Genomic DNA, 23,857 nt, shown 5'->3' on the forward strand with positions numbered 1-23,857 from the left:
AAATCCTGACACCCGGACCAATACTGTGGCCCCAATAGGGGTTTAAAGTTTAACATAGATATATAAAGGAAAATTGATAATAAAAATCTTTTTTTCAAGAACGACAATAATACAATTTGTAGTATTTTTTTATGCAAGCATCTTTAAATGATATAGATTATAAATTTTACATTGAAATATTTAGGATACATGTTTAAAAAACTGATATAAAATATTCAAGGAACTGTTCCTAAGGTGATCGATGTTTCCCATTGGCCTCTTGTTTTCAGTTGTACTGAGGGTTCAGCTTTATCCTTTGGAAACTTAGGTTTTAGTGGTCTTTCTGGGGGTGTTATCCCCAGTTTACTGTGTATAACAAGGGGTTCGTTTCATAAAGAAGCCTAAAATGTGGGCCTTACTTTAGTCTAGTCCGAGGACTTACACCGAAACTTAGTCGGGCGTATTTTATATTTTATAAAGCGGCGTAACCAGAGGCGTAAACTTTAGACTATAGCTTTAGCTTAAATCCTTGACAACGCATCACTGCACATGCATGACATTGTTTCTATTACTCTGTTATGTATAGGTGTATGTAGCATGTGAAAATATGATAAACTTTAGATGAACTAGTACTAGTGATATCTTTTATTTAAAGATATTTAAGATTTGATAAATTCTTGTTTCACACAAAGGTTAAAATTTTTAGATAATATTCCTTTTCCTTCAACAATTTACCGGACAAAAAAACCCACATAATATCAGAATTAAATTATACAAATAAATAAAACATTAAACGGAAACAAAAAAAAATCGTGAAGTGTATACGATTTTCTGGAATACCAGCGCAAGGAGTATTATTCAGTGTCAAAACAAATGAAAATCTTGATTGAATTATTCGTGTAATACACTTATAATGTTTAATTTAAAGCGTGCTAATTCGGCATTGTATCGGTTGAAGAACATGACTTGTGTAATGTGCTCAATAGAATTATCAATATATCATTTTAAGTAATTAGGTAGTCCAAAATATATGTGTTATTTTATTACTTTTACCATATTGGAAATTTTATGGGTAGGTGTAAATTTACAAGTTGTCTCATTGATGTTAACATCTAATTTTCTGACCTTTGTCGCTCTTCGTCATTGCTCATTTCAATTGAAAAGAAATTTTAGGGGTTATAAAACAAATTTAATGCAATTTTTGTTTTCAATCATTTCGCGATGTTTTGTATTTTAGCGCTATATAATGTATTTTATACATATACATGTATTATGATAAGTAACACTTTCTGTATTCAGTATTAAGATATAATAATTTTTAAGTATCAAATCAGTTCGAATTGCAGATTTTTCTAAACTCTAATGTGTCATCATCCTTGTAGTTAAAAACCATGTATCAATAACATAATTATCTTCCCTTTAAAAAGAGAATCACAAATTGATTTTAAGATTGTGCATTAGTACCAGTGAGTTTTTTCGGATTCGATTTTCAGTATTGTTTGCATTCAATATTAAAACATTTACAGGTACATACATCGTAGGTTATAAAAAAAAACTCTTCATATATAAATTACAAAAAATACTAGCTATTTTCTAGCGAAGAAATTTTAATGAAAGATTTTTAAAAGGTCAAGTTTTTACTAAATGTAATGTAAACTTGTTCATGGTAAATGTTGTAGAAAAACAAAAAATAGTTTAGAAAAAATATAATGTAAGTTTATAAAATGCAACACATAAAATTAGATTAGGGTCCTTTTTATAAATAATGATCTATCTCTCTCTCTCTCTCTCTCTCTCTCTCTCTCTCTCTCTCTCTCTCTCACACACATTCGGGAGAAACCCCCGTGTTCACATTAATTCCGCAGAAACTCCCGTGGCAGTCAAATTCTAGAATTAAAAGTATAAATCCTTATTTCTCAGGATCTGAATGTGACAATACATGTAACTTTAATCGCATTAGTGATGAAATACAATCGTCGTTTCATAATATATATGCTTACTTATGTTTAAGTCCGAACTTACGCCTACCTATGAGTGGACGTAAAATTGTAAATTTGCTTAACTGTATTCAGACGTAAATATGCGCTCTTTAATGAAACGCAAATATTCGAACTTGTCCCGTATTTACACCGGCGCAGCGCTATGTCTGGACTTACGACCCTTTATGAGACGAGCCCCAGAGGAGTTACAGCGTTGGCCAGAATAAGGTTTGCTTCTTCGTACATGTATGTGACACACACTCTTGGTTGGGTGCAAAGAGCCCAAGATGTGGTGTCATTAGGTACACGAGTGGTAGATTGTCTTTCCCTGGGTCCGCCGGTGTAATTTTTTTTCCTGAAAGGTTTGCATTTCAGTTGTTTGACGTCACATTGGAATATGAAATGGCGCTCTGTAAATCTAATTCATTCATATACTAGAAATCGCTGTATATTTTAAACGAATAATCAATATCACATGAAGCTGGCATGGGCCCACAGAAACTTATTTATGCAATTCTCAATAAACAAATGAAAAGACTGCAAATAATTAGTAAGAACATACGTGTAGTACATGTGAAAAAGATATTCCTATACTTGTAATTTACGCAAAATACAAGGTTTGTGTGCAGTAATACAACTAATGGGTTTGCAGAAATAGCTTAAGTTTGCTTGTTATTAGCATTTGATAGCACTAAAAATGGCGTAATAGCATTGAAATCTCATAGCATAGCATTGAAATCTCATAGCATAGCATTCGAATCTCATACCATAGCATACAATCTCATAGAATCGCATTCGTCATATCATATCATAGCATACCATAGCATAGCATACAACATTATTTTAACTCAGTTTTAAATGGGTTTTTTTTGAAAAAATAAATGTTCACATAATAGATTTTCGGTAAACTTTGGCTTCTTATTATTTTATTTCGAAAAGTGTGGAACTCTCCTGTGTATGGAGACGTTTTTGTTCAAATCTCATAGCATACCATAGCATAGCATATCATACGATATCATTAAGCCCTTCATTTCAATTTCTCATAGCATAGTATACAAATCTCATAGCATATAATTAAAATCGCATACCATAGCATAGCATAAAATTGTAAAAGATATGCATGAAATGACTGTACTACTACTACCCGTTTTATGTTTTATGTAAAAACACGCATTGAAAATGTGCTAGGGAGGTCCAAGGAACAGCCGCATTGATCTCTTAAAAATAAGCATTTGAGGCAATACACGTCGTTTTGGCTGGAACTAGCACGTGAAATTGACATGGTTTTAAAAAATTTTACAGTTTAAAATTTTACTTTCATGATCAGTGCGAGACAATGTCCGCGGCATCTCTTTGACCTCTGCAATAACTGTAGTAGAATGTTTTACACTACCTCTCCAGAAAAAAAAATGAAAGTATTAACATAACGAGGCCGGGTCTAATTTTTTCTGCCCTAGATTTTTGAATGAAATTTTTTACATGAATTTCTACTGATGTAATTATTATTTTTAGATAAAAAAAATAAGACATTTACCACACCGTTTGTTCAAGGGGTCATCTCAAAGTTTGTTAATTTTTAACATAGAACCCTATGGGATTTTGCTTGAAATGTGTCAATTTTGCACATTTTTTACAATTTTCTTAAACTTCTGCCCTAGGGATTTCTTTTTCTGTTCTACATATTAAAGTTATTGCTAAAGGCATCAAATGGTCAAATAAAAAAAAAACCTTTTACCTCCTGGTTTGTTCCAGGGGTCTTATCAAAGTTGTTTTTTGTATGCCCAATTTCCCAGATTTGTCAGATTATGGCTATTTTATATTTGACAAAGGCGGAAATGGTGATCTTTATTGTATTATTAAAACATTCAGACATATCTAAGTAATAAATAAATATATAACATCACATATTAAGGGTCATTTATATAAAATACATGGTTAATGTCTTGAAATAAATGAATTAAGCGATATTTAGGCGGATTAAGAAAAGGTGACAGAGGGCTAGCTTGCTGAACCCTCTTTACGATTTCGACCCGAGCCCAAATATAGCTTATACTTCGAGACAGTTATGTTTATTCCACAATATAATATCAATTTTACGCAACAAACGAGCTATTTTCAACAAATTTCGCTGAATATCTGCAGTTGAAACTATCACGCCATGGCGTCAACGAAGCAAAAAGATGACGTCACAATACAAATGAAACGCTGCGCGAAAGCGTGCGTACTCGTTCTGTGCTCGGCCTCGTTAAATGCAAGTGTATTGAATTATTGCTTTGATTTGATTATATTTAGAGCTGTTACTATACTATTTTTGTTTTTTTTTTAATTTGTACTTAGTGTTAAAAGACACCCATCGTGAATTAATTAAATATGTGTTTAAGGTGCTTATGCAAAATAACCAAATACTTTAGGGTACAAAGGGTACATATAGGGTACAGATTGCCTAACCAGTCAACAGTTTGTCCATTCCCATTTTTGCATGTACATTTTACGTGATCGTCTCTCACTGTTAAGAGAACCAAAAATATCCATAAAACAGCAATATCGTGAAATTCCATGGTGTTTTATGGCAATGCAGTTTTCCTTTACAGAGCTTGCTTCTGTAACAGGCGAGAGCATGTTTGATAATCGCCGGTCGAATTGCATTAAGTAATTCACTAGCTCTACATTCAAAAGGACATGTAATCGATAAAATGTTATTTTAAATTTTTAAAGTTACAGATATTAACGGACAAATAATACAGTGAGGTAAAACACAGAATCTGGGTATAGCTTGTTTTTAATCAATGCAAGCACAATGACTCCTTATCGATTTGTGACGTAATCTTTACAGAAGCAGCCAGGGAAGTTTCATTGCTGTAAATGCATTGGACGGGAACATAGTTCTGTAATATTTTGTATGACAAATAAAAAAAAAATCAGCTGCTGCAATAATTGATTTACTCTACACTGCCGTTTGGAGGATTGAAATAGCGGAAATAAAATCGATTTTGTCATACCTTTGACAACGAACAATATCAACAGACGATCGATAAGTGGTCGGAAACAGGTTTCCAGGCTCTCTATAATTATAACTTTGCGCTCGATTCAAACGTTTATGTTGCAAGATTATTAAGGATTCCAGGAGCTAAAAAAGGCTGAAAAACGATATTATGACCGGGGATATTTCTAAATCTAAATAACATATTAACAATGTTAAAAATTATATTTCTTTGCATTCACGTGACATCATATATACTTCGTTCAAACGTGATGGCCGTATTCTAACATTGCAAATAATCTTGCTTGGGTTTAAAGTTTATACTTCGTTTATTAGAGATATTGTTAAATATTTTACTTAATCATCAGAAAATGGCACATTTTCACGAATTAAAAGCAATTTACATAAAGTTGGAGTAAATATGTAGGTTTCCATAGCATGACTCGCATATTATATTTTCGACAAATTTTCTAAAATGTATTGATTTGACACCTGTACCAATCTGTGTTATACATGGAGAAAAATAACTATATATACATTATTAGATTGCAATTTTCATATCGCATCCTATATTAGCCCGCCATAGGTCGCTGAATATGTGAGAGTCGTCAGGCTCGAGGGCTCATATACTTTGGCTTGAGGAATGGATTTCTTTTGATCAAATAATGTTCTAGAGCCAGTCGAAGAGTTATACAGTAAGCAAGATACAGGGATCAGAATTCCTTGTCATGAAAAAAAGGCTCGTGCCCTGCTTCTGTTTACATTGGTTCAATTTAGAGGTAAAAAAATCTTCCTCATCCTGATCTGTTTCTACTGATTAACACATTTAATTTAGGTCTAAAACTTAATTTGTTTCTTCAACATTCAAAATGTAAACGAAATCTTTGTTTTCATAAGAATTGTAAGCTCTGTAAATCGCTTTTAACTCAACGAATGACAGTTTAATTTTGGTTGTCTATTCATAACGCCTTACGGAGTCATTGTAAACATTAAAGTCTGAAAAATAATTGTTGACCAAAATTGTAACCATGCCCCCCCCCCCCTCCTTTAAATGGTATGGTATGCTTTATGTTTTGCTATGAGATTTGAACAAAAACGCCTCCGTAAACAGACAAGTTTTAACATTTCGCAGTAGATTAATAAAAATCAAAACAATCACGACAAGTGCAATGCTAACATGCTTAAAATATAATCATTAAGAACGAGAACAATTACGTTGTATACAATGGTATGGTATGCTGTGATATAAAATGACGAATGAAAATCTTGTATGTAATGGTATGAGATTACAATGCAATGGTATTTTATTTTAATGTTATGTTATGAAAGGACTATGTGCGGTTTGCTCAAATATCTGCCCCCGATTTTAACCAATTTTTAAATAGTATCGTATAAAAATAAAATCTTCACAAATCATTGTAAAGAGGATGCCTATAACTTTAATCTTGATTTTAATTCATCATTGCTCATTTGCTGTTTATCTATGACGTCACCTAAATGACCTAATTCCCGCAAATTTGCAATCAAATGAAAATATTCTCATTTTTGCTCTATATTTTGCATTCGGAAGTATAGAGCGCAGGTCTGCTTAAGTGCGATTTTAACATTTATTTTTCGTCAGATAGATATACACATTGTACTATAAAATTGTACTTGAGCAAGCCTGCGCTCGATGTTTCCGAGTCGAAAAACCATCGGAAAACACCCATATTTTGCTACAAAACATCAATTTATCAAAATAATGCAATCTTCATGACGTCATTTCTACATTATGACGTCACTGTGGTGATAACCTTTTACACCTTTATTTCCAATATGGTTTTAAAATATCTTTCACCTAATTTTTAAAGCTCTTTCTAAAACTTTGATTTTGGGGGCAAAAAATGCTTAAAACCGCACATAGTCCTTTAAATGGTATGCTATGCTATTGTGTATGCAGTGAAGAATATTCTTAAACTGACTGTATGAAAAAAACTAAAAGCGCATTTTAACTATTTTTTTATTACTGAAAATCCCTATGACATGCGTCCCTACAAAACAGATATACATACAATAAAACAAATTTCTTGATTTGCGCATCATTAGTAAGATTCGAGAGAAAATAAATTGGACTATAATAAATGGTATTTAAAAAATAGAAAGACTAATTGTAATTTACGTGGAAGAATCCCAAGGTAGGAATGAATCAAGTTTGTTCAAATCATGATCATTTTGTTGCATGCATATGTTGTATATATATATATATATATATATATATATATATATATATATATATATATATATATATATATATATATATATATATATATTTCATCAATAGTTTGTTGTATACATATGTTTTATACAGTTTATATGTGAGCGGGGGAGGGGGGTCCAAATACGTACTGTATTTTATTTTGCACCCAATGTTATGCTTGTGTTTTTGCTACATACATACTTATTTGTAAAAAAAAAAAAATTGTCAATATTCAAAATACACGTACTTCAATCCTACAGCAAGGAATTTGTACATATATGACCTAGATAAAATATCCAAAATACTTTCACCTTTTTCGAATTTTTTTTTTTTGAAATGTAAACAAAAAAGGGCCCATGGGGAATTCGAACTAATTGACTTACAGATTCGTAGTTCACGCTCCAACACATTGCATTACGCTGTTTAGTATCAAATTTCGGAAAGAAAAGATATGTAAATTATGGTAGATTTTATTATTTTTTTCAATCAGATATACATCACAGGATTGAAGTGTCCCATATCATTTTTAAAAACGCGGAGACATACTACTATGTCACGCTAGTGTTTTTTGCTACATACGTATTTGTAAAAAAAAAGTGTCAATACTCAAAATACACGTACTTCAATCCTAGTGCAAGGATTCTGTACATATATGGCCTAGACATAGCAAGAAATAGAAGAGGTTGTTAAAGCAAAATATAACTCATTACATAAGAGTGAATTATCAACTATCGTGATGCATGATTTCATCTAAAAATATATTAAATATGTATTCTATCGTAAAGCACAAGCGCTATCCTTTATTATGAATGGCACGGATCTGTGTTGTTGTTATTAATAATGCTTAAGGAGATATAATAATAATTTTTCAAAGTAAGTTTACGCTTATTTAAAAACATGTTCATAAATTTCAGATTTTTCCAAAAAAATATTCAGAACTTTATAAATATATCTTGAATGAAAATAATAATTGAAATAGTCTTTTTACATTTAAAAAAAAAAACTAAATAGACTGTTTACTAGAAAAAAGTAAACACGCATAATTTTTTTTTCACTGTATATATAAAATACCAAAAATTCGAGACAATTTGTTTATTGAATCAAAAAAATCAATTATTAACTGTACACTAATCAAAAGACTCAAACGTTAACAACGACTGAATTTGAAAATTTTACTATGGTGTACGCACACTAAATCGACATACCTCAATAAAAGCACATAGGTACTATTTGAGATGAAAACATATAATTATAATTCTTCTGTATCAAATGGTTTTTTGTGTATCTTGAGGGATTTTGCGTGATTCATTCAAATTTCAATGCTAGAAATCAAATTACAAGCGACGTACTGAGGAAAAAAGTCAGTGATACGTACACAATTCAAGTCTTATATTTGTTTACAAATAATAACTAAAAAATAAGTAAAACTTTCTATGCATGTGTTTGAATTTCACTCCATGAGAGTGTGTTGTATTAAATATGTTTTGAAAAAATTGTAGGCAACGAATGCGTGTATACATGTTGAGATTAAATTAAATTATCGTTGAATAACAGGAAATGAAATAATAATAATATGCACAAACGCATTTCAGTGACTAACAGTAAGGTTTCTGGTTTCGTGTTCAGTGTTCTTATCAACGTTTCACTTTGATTATTAGATTGTTTTTCCTCATATTTATTACAACTGCAGTGTTATAAATGTATTAAGATTAAAATACACATTTCATTCTTTTCGATATGGCAGTTATTTCAGTTAAACGATCAATACACAACTTCCTAATTTCTAACCCAGAATTATCTGTTAAAATCAGGTCGTATGTAATCTTCACCCCATTTGCGCTTAATGTAGTCTTTTCCAGCTTTGCAAACGCGCCAAAGGGCATAAAGAGACATGGCGTTTTTAGCAGCGGTTGGTGCCGTTTCTTCAAAATAGTTAGAGACGGGTATAACATGATTTGGATTTAGCATTAGAGCATCGGCTACATTATCACTTATTCCTCTGATGCAGTGATAGTTGTAAGCATTCTCCATATCGTCATTGTGAACCCCAACTTCATCAATGGCTGTCACTATAGCAAACTGCACAACATCTAAAACGAGACAAAATACAATCAATCAAAACACAAAGTTTTAAAAGATCGTTTCGTCAACAATTATTTTAAAGAAATCAAGACATACTGAGATGTTTAAGCAGAACTTTGTCATTGTTTGTGTGTTTAATAGTATGTTGATGTTTAAACTGTGATTCATTGTTGACAAAGTTATATTCTTTATACTAGTATTCAATTATGTGATAGTATACAGATATATTTCATATTGTATCGTGTGATTCATGTACGATGCAATTATATGATTACATCTACGATTATATCAAATTATATAGTATCATTGAAAACAGTATAGTTTCAATTAATGTTAGGCAGATAATTTTATATATTTGGCTTATACATTAACATACACATGTACAATTGCGTGCCAGAAGCATGTCAATTCCCCCTATTTATTTCATAGAATACAAGACTTATTCTTCAAAGGTTTTCCGGGGTTTTTTTTTCATATCTTAAAGAAATTTATATTGATTAAATTATATTAAATTCAAAATTTTTGACATTCATTAAAATAGTTTTTAGACGTCTAATATGTGCAACTTGATCTTTCAAACGCAACACGAATGTATTTCTTCTGCCCTCTACGTGCAAGAAAGATTATAACTAAATGCATAAAAAAAATTATGTCAGCATGCACGATATCTAAATCAACATGCAAGATAATTATGTTTACATGCAAGTTACACATCCTTTAAGAGAAATTAATTTTTCAACGGGTAAAAGGTCTGAAATCATAGATGCAAGATGCAACATTTTTTTCACAACATGCGACTTATTTGTGTTGACATGCCAACTAATTATGTAGACGTGCAACATATGTTGTCGACATGCGACTTATTTATGTCAACATGCGAGTCAATTATGTTTATTTCACACAGAGAATTTCTCTGTATGTGAATATGATTAAGTTGGGGAATAGCTTGGTAGGATGCCACTCGGCTTTCTACTGGTTGCTAATGGAAAAGAGAAACAATTCCGTAAAATTTAAACAAGTTCTTTATTCTTTAAACGTCGGATGGAAAGTGTATTAAAACAAAAACATATTTCGAAACACCCTGTAGTAAAATACAGCAATGCGAGAAAGCGAGATCGTGTTTACGCTTATAATCTAAGGATCGATAAATCCGCATAAGTCTGAAAATGCATAACGCTTATAAAATGCAAGAAAACTAGACAAAATATAACCTGTTGTCATTAAATAATTAAAGAGGAAACAACTTACAAATATTACTTAGCTGACGAATTTCTACCGATTCTTAGATTCACCTTCTCGCACTGAATTGTTCGCTACAGGTTTGCAATAATTACGCGGCGAATTCAAACTTTATAAAAACAGCATTTAACAGCATATAAATTCAATAATAAAAATCACACAGTTAAACGAAATGAAGCAAAATTATGTATCATGGCATAATAAACAATGACGCGAAATATCTTTTATAGAAATGAAAACTAAAATTCTAGAATGACAAATTCATAGTTCCGCCGAATAATAAGAAATATATAGTTAATCATTGTTCTTAAGTATTTTAAACAAAACAAACTAAAATTTATCAAAATTAGCAACAGAAAAAAATATAAAAAAAATACTGTAATGAAAACCTAAATTACTGAAAATACAACATTTGATTCAAGCTTACCTAATGGAAAAGAGAAACAATTCCGTAAAATTAAAATTAACTTCTTCATTCTTTAAACGTCGGATAGAAAGTGAATTAAGTAAATTCACCAACCATCCGGTTTAGTTTGGAATTGCTCTCATTGACCAATCAGGATACTTGATTTAAATGCTAGCGGGCTAATTTCACAGAATTTCTTCTACGAGCTGACACTGATTACTAAAGGCCAAAAAGGTGATAAAGTCAATTAGATGAATTTCGATGTACGTATGTTAACAAAAAGAAGATTAAGTAAAGCCGAAATGAGTAAATAAGTTTTCTGACGTAATGAAAATAGAATAATCTTCGCGTGTCGCTAAAGTGTCGCTCTGATAGCATAAAGAATTTATCTGCAAAGGTTTGCCTGAACGAGGTATTTGTCAGTTTATTTAACAAAATAACTTATTATGAAATAAAAACTTCATGTACCTGAGAGGAAATATGACAAATGGCGTACATGTATTAAACATCATTAAGCAATAAACTCAACTAGAGGATAACTAAAAGACATTCTAGCACTAATAAGTTTTAAATTCTCTGAATTTTAAAACTTTAATGAAACATTTATATGCAATATATTTATGTTGACATGCGAGTTAATTACAGCATGTCGACATACAACTTACTTATGTCAACATGCAAGATATTGATGTCATCATGCATGTTGTTATAAATAGATGTATCGTACATGCAAAACCTAATTATCTCGCATGTTGACATACAAAATCTTGCATGTTAACATCATTAACTTGCATTATTACATAAAAAAGTTGCAAGTCAACATTATTATATCCCATGTTAACATAAATTTCTTGCATGTTAACATAAACAAGCATTCTGCATAAGCAATACACGCCCCTTTTCGGTTTGTATTATTTTATGAAAGCGTCGAAGCATTCAACTATTTCAGAACTATTATAAACGAGATGCTTTGCTTTAATCTCAGATTAAATAAAAAAGAAACTCAAACTATGTATCAATTAAATAAAGAGTTGGTAAAATAATACTCTTTATTTCATCTCTTGCAATTTCGTTAAGTCCATTAAGTATTTTCTAGTAGAAATTTGTGAAAACAATACACTGTTATGCACACTATTATTTCTTACCAACTTCTGTACCCGAAATCAAACCAAACAGTTAAACAGCCCAACCCAATAACGAACCCGATTGTAATAATACCAAAAAACATGCCGATTAAATTTACAAGACAGTGATTGACACTATTTTACAATGTATATCTTGTACAAGTTATAAAAGGAATGGTACAAGTAACACACGGTATTAATTATTGACTACTTACTGGCCTCGTTTATCCAATACACACCGAACCCGATAGCGAACCTGAACATTTAACAAGAGGCCAATAGGCCTTTACGGCCACCTGAATAGCATATAACCCATACAAAAACTTGTCGTGGAGCGTCATATATGCATTTAATTAGGTTTCATTCTGAAGTGAATAAAAATATAAATTTGTAATGACGACCACTTCCCTGGCTGGAATCTTTCATAAATAACTATGAAACCTATAATTTTGGCGAACAACTTAAAGATCTGGTCTACAAAATCATGAATTCAGTTTTCATTTCAGATGTATAGGAGTAGAGAAGATAGTTTTTAAACATTATATCCATTAACACCTAAACATCCATTGTGGCCCTGCTCTAGAGTCAAAACCCATACTCCAGGGGATTTGAAATTTAAAATTTTAGTAGAGGGCTTCCTTGTAAACATACTCATGAAGTCAGTTTTTCATACATTTGTGTGAGAATAGAGAATAATATGTTTAAACATTATATGCGTTAACACTATATCCCCCCATGTCCTTCCTGAATCCCTGACCCAGGGGTCATGACTTTCACAATATTGGTACAGGACTTCATGGACATCATAATCAGGGACATAGTTTTTAACAAATAGAAGTAGAGAAGAATATTTTCCAAGATTTAATATATTTTTACTATAGGCCATATTAGCCCCACCCTAGACGCAGAACCCCTGACCCAGGGATCATTTTTTTTAAACAATTTTGATAGAGGGCTTTATGGACATTATAACCATGCAACCAGTTTTTTTCCTCACGTATGTCGGAGTAGAGATTGAATTTTTTTTTTTTTTTTTACATATTTGGCCCCACCAGTGGCGCCTCGGGGTTGTAGAGCCATGCATTCTCTTACCATAGAGATGCTTCACACCAAAAATGGTAACAGTTAGTCGTGTAGTTTTTAAAAAGAAATTAAGAGTCATTCTCTGTAAGTACCAAAATTTGTAGGAAAACAATGGTTATCAATTTTCATAAAACTTTGCAAAAATATAACCTAGTGCTAGCTCAATTTATTGGTGTATGTAAAATTTTAAGGTTTCGATGTTTTTGTGGAGAGCTGTAAATTTAAGTCTTGTCTAGCCGGCTATATTTCCTTTAAAACTCATTGGGATGTATATTTTAAACGCAAAGTAGAAAAAATCCTTTTGACTTCCCTAATATGAAGTTCTTCGTATAACCTATATACATTCCCAAAATAAGAGTTGTGTTATCTTAATTAATAAAAATATTTGCATGTAAAAATCTTGAATTTCAAGGGAAAACAACTAAATTTCATTAAGAGTTATTGCCCTTGCAGTCACTCTTTTGTATCGAAAAATAGAAAACATCATGTAAACAGCTAGCAGAAGATTACAACAATGATATGTCATTTTATTTTCCCGGAAAATTCTTTTTGTTCTAATGATTTAATTGATTTAAACACGGCTGATATCAACAATAGAAATATTATTCTCACTGAATGTGGTCTATTACCAAAACTTTTTCATAATGTTTATATTTTTTCAACCTATTTCACTTTCTTGTTAAAACGAAATTCCGATGTGCATAAAAGAAAAACTTGCCAAGTCATAAACTCTCACGAATCGCATCCATCATCATCAACCACCAAAAAGCAAAAGTGTAGCAGGTCATTTACTTTCAGTGACATCCTTAAAATACACGGAGGATATGGACCCGTTCTACCAATTGGAACCCGTAAGTATTACATACCGGTATATATAATACTCAATTGCACAATTATCTATTATGGAAACGAATATGCATTTATACTAACTCTCTTATATGATATGAGATTTATAAAAAATTTAAAGTATGATGATGACAAAGATCATAAAGTTTTTGATTATTTTTTTTTTATTAAACATTCAGTCACAGTGTAAAAATATACTGCATAATAAGTAAAATCTATTTAATATAACTAGGCCTATTACATGTAGTGGCTATTACCATGGTTAAATTGAGAAATAATTGTTTTAGCTATATGCACCAGCTGCTTAGTAAAGCTAAGTGCCCCAAGTATTGAAGAAGATGAAGATGTGACGACAAGGGATATAACAAGGTTTGATGTAAGATAATCCCTAGAAGTATTTTATGTTTTTTTTTGGATATTATAAAACATTTTAAATAAGATTACCTTTACCTTGAAATGAAATTTAATGATACATATATTGATGTGTTTATGAAGAAAAACGCAATTTATTTATTACATACTTAAAACTATATCATATTCTGTTCGGCATTTGCATGGATTTTTTGTTTGTTAAATGTAGATATTTTAGTCTTCCTTAGGCATTCTTAATTTAAGCATGTGACTTGGTTTGTTTTCTTATTGATATTTGTTGCATATAATGACCTCTTTCAGACTCAGAGACAACATGTTATAAATGAAGAGCCACTTCCTGATGACTTGTCATCTGCAACTGCTGAAATGGATGTTGTGGTTTCAAATCAGGAGACAGTTAGGAAGCTTAAGGTGATTTGAATAGTTATGTTCATATGTAACCAAATACAGATGAAGAACATAGTGTTTACTGATTCATCGTTGGCATTTTTTACTTATGAATCTTAAAAAAATGTATAGAATATGAAATTGAATTGAATATTAAAATAAATTGGTATTAAATGCATATTACCAGTAAATATAATATTGAATAAAATGTATAATTGGAAACAGCAAATCAAGCTATATTACAAAGCTGAGTATGTAAGTCAGGTGAAAACTTTTTGGAAGGAATAAAAAAGTTTTAGTTGGAGGGAGAGATGTTGAGATGTGAATATTCACTTTAATGCACTTTTTTCCAGGCAGATGATCTGAATTCTTTCATTAAAACTACCCCTGAAGGTCAAAATGACTTAATGCAATTTCAGGTAAGTTTCATACAATTTAAGTACTATTAAATGTTTTATGTTTTTATCATTTTACAGAGAGAGAGAGAGAGAGAGAGAGAGAGAGAGAGAGAGAGAGAGAGAGAGAGAGAGAGAAGAGAGAGAGAGAAGAAGAGAGAAAGATGGATTTGGAATTTGACTCTTACATTTTTTACAGGCAAATAAGAATTGCACTGATAGAGAAAGTGAATTTTTCCAATCGCAAGTAAGTTTTAGATTTTTTCATAGCATGGTAGCACATTAAAATATTTATTTGTAGCAGATTATAAGTATCTGCAATGATAGATTTAAGATAACAACTCAGTAAACTTAATAATCAGATCAAGTTATCTTACTTTCAAATCCATGATATACATATTGGATCTATTTATTATGAACTTATATTATTATTCTCCATCATTAAGTTGAAGGGTGGGGTATATTTGGAGTTGTCATCATAATAATTAAAACCAGATCCCTTTTGCTAAATTGTTGTATCATTTTAAATATGATATAAAGATAAGCACTTAATATCATCACAATGACTTAACAAACATTAATCAATTACAAGGTATTTTTCAACTATTCATATGTCACTGAGGGAGTTGAAACTCAGCTAATGCCAGTGGTATGGTTTTGCTTAATTATTTTCTTATTTATATTACTTAAATTATCATTTATTTTTAGACCACTTCAACAGAGGAAACAGAAATGAGAGATTGAACACCCTTTTGAAAGATATTGATTTGGAACCATTCAGTTTTCCATATTTACTCTGGCAAACCTACACAGCAAAGACAAAACATATATACTTCAAAGGAATGCAGGTACATTTATATCATTTTGAAAAATTGTAATGATCAGTAATATAAATTAACAACTGAATATTGCCAAATCATTGAAAAATTATCAAAATAGGTGAATCATAAATATGATAATTATGCACCAGCCAGTCTGGAATTTAGTAATCCAAATATGCATAGCTCAAATCCATTGTATTTTCTATCATACTATTACATTTAGTGCTGTTGAACAGTCTTAATTTTGAACTATAATGGTATAAACTTTGTTTAAATAATAAGCTTAACAGATATACATGTAAAAATAAATATATTAATAAATTAAAATTGATTTTTCCCTGAAACTCTGTATTCAAAATTGAAGACTAAAACATATCGTATTCAGCAATGTGTAATTTATCTCTCTAGAACATGTTGGCAAGAGTTGCAGAAATTATGTTTGACAATGAAAAGGAGACGGTGGTGAAGGAATTCTATAGAGAAATAGGCAATTCAGATCCAGTTGATGTCTCATTAGCTGTGTGTGATGATACTACAGATGCTCTTATTGAGTCCTACAAGAAAACTGATTCTTGGCAGATAAAACGACAGATTTTGTCAGTACTCTGTGTGTCCAGAACTTACCAGGAAATGAAGATTTTGATTCCTGATGTCATCGAGTACAGGTATGACTAGTGGGTATTGTTTTGTTTTGTTTTTTTTTTTTTTTTTTTTTGTTTTTACAAAAAAACACATGTCTCCCCTTCTCCCCAAGGATTGTAATATGGGGGCAAATTTAACAATTGAAAAAGTATGATGTCAGCTATATGTTACCCAGACCCAGACAACATTTTATTATCTTTTTCTTAATTTGACCTTGAGTAAAACATGGTCAAGGTCATATATAAATAAATAGTACACCTAAGTGTATTATTATTGTTCTTTGTTTAAAGTGTGAAGTCCTTCTGTCAAAGTATATTCAGGAGTTGAACAATGAAGTTTTTTTCTAATATGACCTTCAAATAAAAATTCTAGGTCAAGGTCAAACATTTTGGTAAAGTTCAACTAGGTTATATGCCATCTATCTATGATTCAAGTTTGGAAATAAGTAAATATAAAAAAAAAACTTTATAAAAGTTATGTCAGCCCTCAGTAATGGAAATATTCAATGAACAACCCTTTTAAAATTATTTTTAGATACTATATTGCCAAAAAACATGCTAACTTTGAGGGGTGCTGCCTTCCACCACCAGAAAAGGATGATGTTCGTCAGCGAATGGATCCAGGTAAATTGGATAATTTCTTAGAATTCATTACATCTTCTCACATAATGAAAGACCTACCATTTGGGCAGAAGAAAATTCGGACATCAAAAGGAAAGATAATAGAAACACCAAACATTATCAGGTGCATGGCACCACAAGCAATCATTGATCAATATCAACAATTTTACAGAGAGCAAGAAATAGAACCACTTGGTAAATATCGTCTCTTGGCAAATATGCTACAGTCCCTGAAACGTCCTACTAGCTTTCCCATTTTCCCGTGCATTCACCGTGCGTTCACTGTGCGTTCACCTTGCGCTCACCGTTCGTTCAGCGTTATATTTAGACTGATAAAAATACATACATGAAGTATATTTGTTATTTTTTCCTGATTACCGACGAAACACAATTGAAGATCAACTCCCAAGGCTCTCGGAATAAAACATTCATCTTGCATTTACATAGCGTTCACATATCGTTCACTGCACGTTCACCGTTCAATTTGCGCTCGCGTTTGAATTCCGTTTGCGCTCTGCTAGAGCGTTTCAGGGACTGGATATTAGTCAATAAAGATATAGATAAATAAGGTACTACTAAACAGGAAAAAATGTAGTAGACCATGATTTAACAACCATTACACAAATAACAATCGTATTTTTGAATCTTTTATGATATTTTAGGGAGGAGTACAATGCACCGCAACCATCCGTATATCTCTTGAAAGCTTGGACTATTATTTAGCAGAAGGCGGAAGAAGTTTTGAAGATCTTATTGACATTGTCCACAAATTGGAAAATGATGAGGAGTGCGCAAAGCACTTACAGCATGTTTTACTTGCTGCCAAAAGATATCTTAAAACTGATTACAAGGTAAATAAAACATCCCATTTCTTATGTCAAACCACTTTTTTTAAAGGTGGCAGACATACTTTAGTTTTCATTGCACATGGTAAAGTGCATTAATTCTGCTAAAATGGAGTGTATTTACACCATTTGAAATTTGTTTTGATACAGCTAGGTGAACTGCAATGCTCACTGCTTTCAAAGCCTGTATGAAACACTAAAGAATACATTTATATAGTTTTCATTAACATCTATCTCAGAATTTTTTCCCAATTATTTATGTACATGACTGTTTCCAGATGTGGATATGTGGAAAGATCATGGATAAGGTAGATTTCAGTCTATCAGTGTCAGTATTAATCGCAATCAATTTTCCTAAGTAGGGAAAAAAATAACTGGTACAATTCTTACCAGACCCAACCTAACAGAAAGCAGACCATCCGAACCCGAGATCAGCTTTTTGTGTCTGCTTTGGTTCTGGGTTTTATGGCGGACCCGAATTTCAGAAGCAGACCCTGAAATCGCTACTGAAAAAAACCCAAATGTCTTTACTTGTATATTTGGAATATACAAAGGGTGGGGCTTACATAGGGTACGAAAAAAAGACCGACCTGCTCACACTTTAGTTCATAAAGCGGACTCCAAGGACTGACCCTCCAGCAGCTGACCCAGAGCAGACCCAAATTTTTAAACACCAGACCAAAAGCAGACACATAGCGAACCATAAGTCAGCTTTTGGAGTTTGCCTTGGTGTTACATGTACTGTATGCATTACCATTTCTGGAAGATATTTCCCCACGGTCATTTTCTGTCAAGAGTGGCTTAAAGGGAACAGTTAATCATTTTGTTATATTAATTTCAAAACATCCCTCTGGTCAATTTAAAGGAATAACTGAGAGATACATGTAATGTATAATATTACTGACTAATATTAAAATTTAGATTTTTTTTTGGGGGGGGGGTATATCTCATATTCCTGTAGCAGAAACATCAGAAGTTGCTGATCATTGTCGCAGGCATGCTCTTAGTGATGACTCCACTCTATTTTCTTTGCACTGCAGTCACAGCCATAATCATTTTTGTGAGTCCTGTGAATAAGTCAAAGAGGTGCTCAGGGATGTCAAGCAATTGGTAAATCAGTTTGATTTTACAAACAGGGATGACAGAGATGACATGTTCAGATTGATGCATGCTGAATTGGGCATTTCTAGTTGGAAATCACATCTACTAAGAGCAAAAAATCGGGAAGAGGCGAAACAGGAAGTATTCAAGTCTTTATCAAGTTCAAGTGCTTGCATCGTCTTGGACTGGGCCATGAAATTTCTGCCTCGCAAGTATAGAGATGACAGTCAGGATTGGTTTGGGAAGAGAGGTAGATCATGGCATGTAGCAGTAGTATTTACAAAGGATGATGAAATTTTGAAAGGTTCGATCTATCTACACATATTTGATGGACAAATCTCCCAAGATGCCAGTGTAACAACAGCACTCATACTAGATGTGGTAAAGAGTCTTAATCAACAGTACCCAGATATCACCACCATTCATCTTTGGTCAGATAATGCAGGTTGTTACAAAAGCTCTGAAACAATATCAACAATATACAACCATTGTAAAGCAGTTCATTCATTTTATTTTTGTGAGGCACAGGATGGGAAAGGGACATGTGACAGAACAGCTGCTGTAATAAAAGCAAACTTAAGAAAATTTGTCAATGAAGGACATGATTTCGTAACAGCAAGGGATATGAAGTAGGTACTTTATATATAACAGATATGAAAGAGTTCAAAATATTCGAAGAAATTCCGTTCAGAATATTTTTGACAATTCATACCTAATTTAATAGGATAATGTCAAACATATTTTGATATTTTAGGCAATAGAGAAAACTAGTAAGAATGTACAGTACAGAGTGAAGGTTGTTGGAGTGGAAACCACAGAGCGTCAGAAATTTAAACCAATCCCAAGCATATCAACATTCAACAACTTCAAGTTCCTTGTTGGTAGATTGCAAGTTTGGAGACATTATGGCATTGGAGTTGGTAAGATGTTTTGAGTCATTTACATGGATAGATATACATGTATGAGCTGCATCATCCCATTACAGCATTATATCTTTATACACTTCATTTAAAGATAAATCATAATGAGAATTTTTTTTATGATAATAGGTAGTACCATTCCTGGAACAAAGTTGCAAAACATTATGTCATATTCCTTGAAAATATGGGAGTAAGATAATTCTGATGTCCATTTCCATGCCTTTCTCTGCAAACCTAAAACCAAGCTGGGGGAACAAGACATTTTCACATGTACACATGAAGGCTGTGTGAAAACCTTTTGCAGAGCAGAAGAACTTGATCAACATCTGTTAGTTGGAGACTGTCACTTGAAATTGGAAAAAGAGAGAAGCAATGACTTGGTCATCCAGAAATAAGCTAAAATATTACAGGGGGAAAACCAAGGGCATATTACATTGAGCTGTATCAGTAAAGAAAGGACAGGTGACAATATCTTAGAAAATGGTTGGGGGCTAAAAGAAGGAAGCAAGTGTGAAAGATTTAGTAAATATGGTCGAAAAGAGGATCCTGTGTCAGTTTCCGAGGAAATGAGAAGTTTGAGAACTGAAGATGGAGAAAGGGTCTTTGCATATGAAGAGCTCCTGACAGCACAGCAAATTGCAGGGTTTTTTTTCAAGAATGTGCAAGAAGTCCCAATCAGCAATTAGCGAGTCTTTATTTGACAGCATTCACAACATGCTTTGAATTTGATGTATTGACAGGGTATTCTTAGATGCACTGTCAGGTCATTTTATAAGCATTTTAAGTTATACATATTTACACTTTAATTGTTGCAGACTGTGAAATAAGCATTGAATTCTTATTTTGGGATGTCGTCGGTCCTATAACCCACCAAGCCATGCAGACAAATTGAATACTGCGCGTTAGGGCGGTATGATAATTTGTCTGCACGGCTTGGTGTGTTATATGACCGACAATATTCAACACTAAACATTCATGAAAAGCTTATGTTTATATGTTTTTAACTTTTCAACTTCTTTACTTGTCTGCAAATGTGATTAATTCCTTAAATTACCGTATGATACTAAGGGTAAGTTCAAATTGATGGAAGAGCCACTGTAATAACCACAAGGGTTAAATTTGATTTTCGCAATTTGCACTTTAACAGTGTTACACGTTTGTGACATCATAATAAAACTCTTCGTTTAACCTTTCAGTACCCTGTGTGTGTTTCAACACAAAAAAATAGGTGGAATGTAAATATAGAATTATGTTTCTCAATCAAATGTTCAAACATATATACCAGTATCAAACATTTTCAAGATTGTATTGTTAATGTGATGTAATTCAGGTCCTATTTCTGCATTTATTATAAAGGTCACCATTTGTTACCATAGTAAGCAGATGTCAAAGTAAATTAAATACTCAGTTATTTTCAGTACAAAACAATGAATATCATCAAAATCTGTAACATATTGTTTCCTGTATTCATTACAAAAGACAATGAATTATTTTGAGGATTGTTTTCACCGTGTTTCTTATTGTTTTTATCATATGAACATGAACTATGCTGTCATATTTTTACTATATGGTAGCATATCTGATGAAACATTGAACAGTTATGGCAACTAATTTAACTACTACATGTAATTGTGAAAAGATGAAATTTTTCTTGAAATACTCATTTATTTGTTTGCCATTTTAAGAATTGTTAGTCGAATAAAGCCCACTTTGCATGCCATTTTACCATGTCATAAGTTCAGAGAGGAGCCTGTTCTAGGGGGACCGTTAACGTCACTGTGGAGCTGCTGAGGCAATTTGTAAAGTTAGAGTATTAAATGATATAAGACTAATGATTATGATGTGATGTTGATGTTAAAAAAGTTTTAAAATGACAAGTTTATAATATGAAATAGTTTTGATATTGTGGTGACGACCATTTTGATTTGGGTTTGTTTTTGTTTTGAATTGTTTTGGTTTTTTGGGGTTTTTGTAGGAGGGGTAGGGGTAGAGGGTAGGAGGGAAGGAGTAAATAAGGATTGTCAGAAATTTTAGATTTACTAGGTGTACCTTTGCAGTGTTTTTGTTTCTTTAGTCTTATGTAAAACTTTCGCTATCAATTATACATGTCTGTTGTAGTAAGTGTTAATATTTCATTGAACATACATGACTTCTAAGGGTTGTTGCTATGGCAACTGTGTTTTTTTAACATTAGATAACAAAGTTTAAAGGCACAATATAAGTTAACTTCAAAAAAATGAAAAATTGATAATTTGTCGGTAATTTGATTATTTGTTGGTAAAATATCTTATAAAGTTTTCATAAAGTTTTCATAAATTTCCATGGCAACAATTTTTTAAACCATGTAATTTTATTAAGGAAAACACGCATCTGAAGTTTTATTATTTATTTTATACATAAAGCATTAAATAGAAAGAATATATAAGTTCAATTAATATCTGTCGGTGCATGTTTTGGTAATTGATGTCATAAAATGGCTCAAAACTGAGTTTTTTCATAATTGTTTAAAACACCCAAATGGTAGTTTTTCAACAAACAGTATAAATAGTATATAACCTATTCATGGCTTGCCAATATTGTGTTTTATATTTGTTATACTAAAACTAATTTTTATGTTAGAAGAAAGTGTTTTGTACAATACAAATCGTGGAATTTGGTTTTTTTAAAAATCAAAATATGGTAAAAATAGTGATTTTTGGGTCCTGGACGCCATTTTTGGGGGGTTGTCGTTTCCATGGTAACGATACCTAAAATTAGTAATTAGCAGTCAAATTTGCTGAACGGGTATCAAGTTATCCCTATATAACAAATTTCATCAAAATCGGTGTATGTGGGTTTCAAACACTTTTTTAAGAATGGTTGATGCTTACAGAGAATGACTCTTAAAAATGTAAAATTCTTAACGCATGACGGAATACGCACAACGCACGATGGCAGACGAGAACAGATAGCAGTATGTCACCTGAATTTACTCAGGTGACCTAAAAAAGAAATTTACCCATATAAAAATCATGTACTTGCATGTACACATAATTAGTTTACATGTAGACATATACATCTTGCATGTTACATGTTATATAGTTTTTTTTTCATGTTAACATAAATAATCTTGAATTTAGGGGGCAGGAATATACCGCCATACCTCAGGGCTTGTTTTTATATCATTTGCAATATGCAAGCCGAAAATCTAACATTGGAATTTGAGCTTCAAATCTCAGAAACAAAAAGTTGGATAACATATTTAAATATGGTGCCAACAATGCTAAATATGATGCAAAAATGATAGATAAATTTTAAATTTATGAATTAAGATCTTTACAAAATCAGTCAAAGTGCTACTGGTAAATGCCTCTTAATAAAATGTTGGTTTTCAATAAAATATATAGTTGAACAGTTTTGAGGAAACTTTACCAATATGTTTTCATTGTTTCTTTAATAGAGGACCCATTTTTTTAAGGATCTCTGTCTGTTTGCATCAACTTCTTCTATGGTTTTTTTTAACAAAGTCGTTTACCAAGTATTTTAAGCCCTCGATACACTAAAGAAACCGAAATATCTTTCTTTGTTACATACAGGCAGGTGCCAATTGTATGTTTTTACTAAGATTTTTTAAGAATGCCAAAAAACTTTAAAAAAATTAAGGCCCTACTCTTAGAGCGACCTATAGTGGTCAGTCTATAATTATTTATCCGTCCATTCATCTGTTCATCTAAAATGATTTTTCCGAAAAATATATTCTCTCTTTTGTCTACGCGTCCCAATACTTCACCAAGAGACTGCATTTGGTCAAATGATGCGCA

The 23,857-nt window shown here is 31.9% G+C and overlaps 1 protein-coding gene across 1 annotated transcript; it reads left to right on the forward strand.

Moving 5' to 3' along the window:
* Nucleotides 1-13,932: 13,932 nt before the first annotated feature.
* LOC128174295 (uncharacterized) lies at nucleotides 13,933-16,604 on the forward strand. Its single transcript, XM_052839877.1, has 5 exons — nucleotides 13,933-13,959; nucleotides 14,627-14,737; nucleotides 15,067-15,106; nucleotides 15,817-15,956; nucleotides 16,338-16,604. The coding sequence occupies exons 1-5, from the start codon at nucleotides 13,933-13,935 to the stop codon at nucleotides 16,602-16,604; spliced, it is 585 nt and encodes a 194-aa protein (XP_052695837.1).
* The last annotated feature ends 7,253 nt before the right edge of the window (nucleotides 16,605-23,857 follow it).

This window comes from Crassostrea angulata, chromosome 2, assembly GCF_025612915.1.
Source record: "Crassostrea angulata isolate pt1a10 chromosome 2, ASM2561291v2, whole genome shotgun sequence".
Classification (NCBI taxonomy): domain Eukaryota; kingdom Metazoa; phylum Mollusca; class Bivalvia; order Ostreida; family Ostreidae; genus Magallana; species Magallana angulata.

Coding starts and splice junctions, on each gene's coding strand:
- LOC128174295 (XM_052839877.1), top strand. CDS start 13,933: ATGGACCCGTTCTACCAATTGGAACCC. Junction 13,960..14,626: donor CGTTCTACCAATTGGAACCC/GTAAGTATTACA, acceptor GACCTCTTTCAG/ACTCAGAGACAACATGTTAT. Junction 15,107..15,816: donor CATTAAAACTACCCCTGAAG/GTCAAAATGACT, acceptor ATTTATTTTTAG/ACCACTTCAACAGAGGAAAC.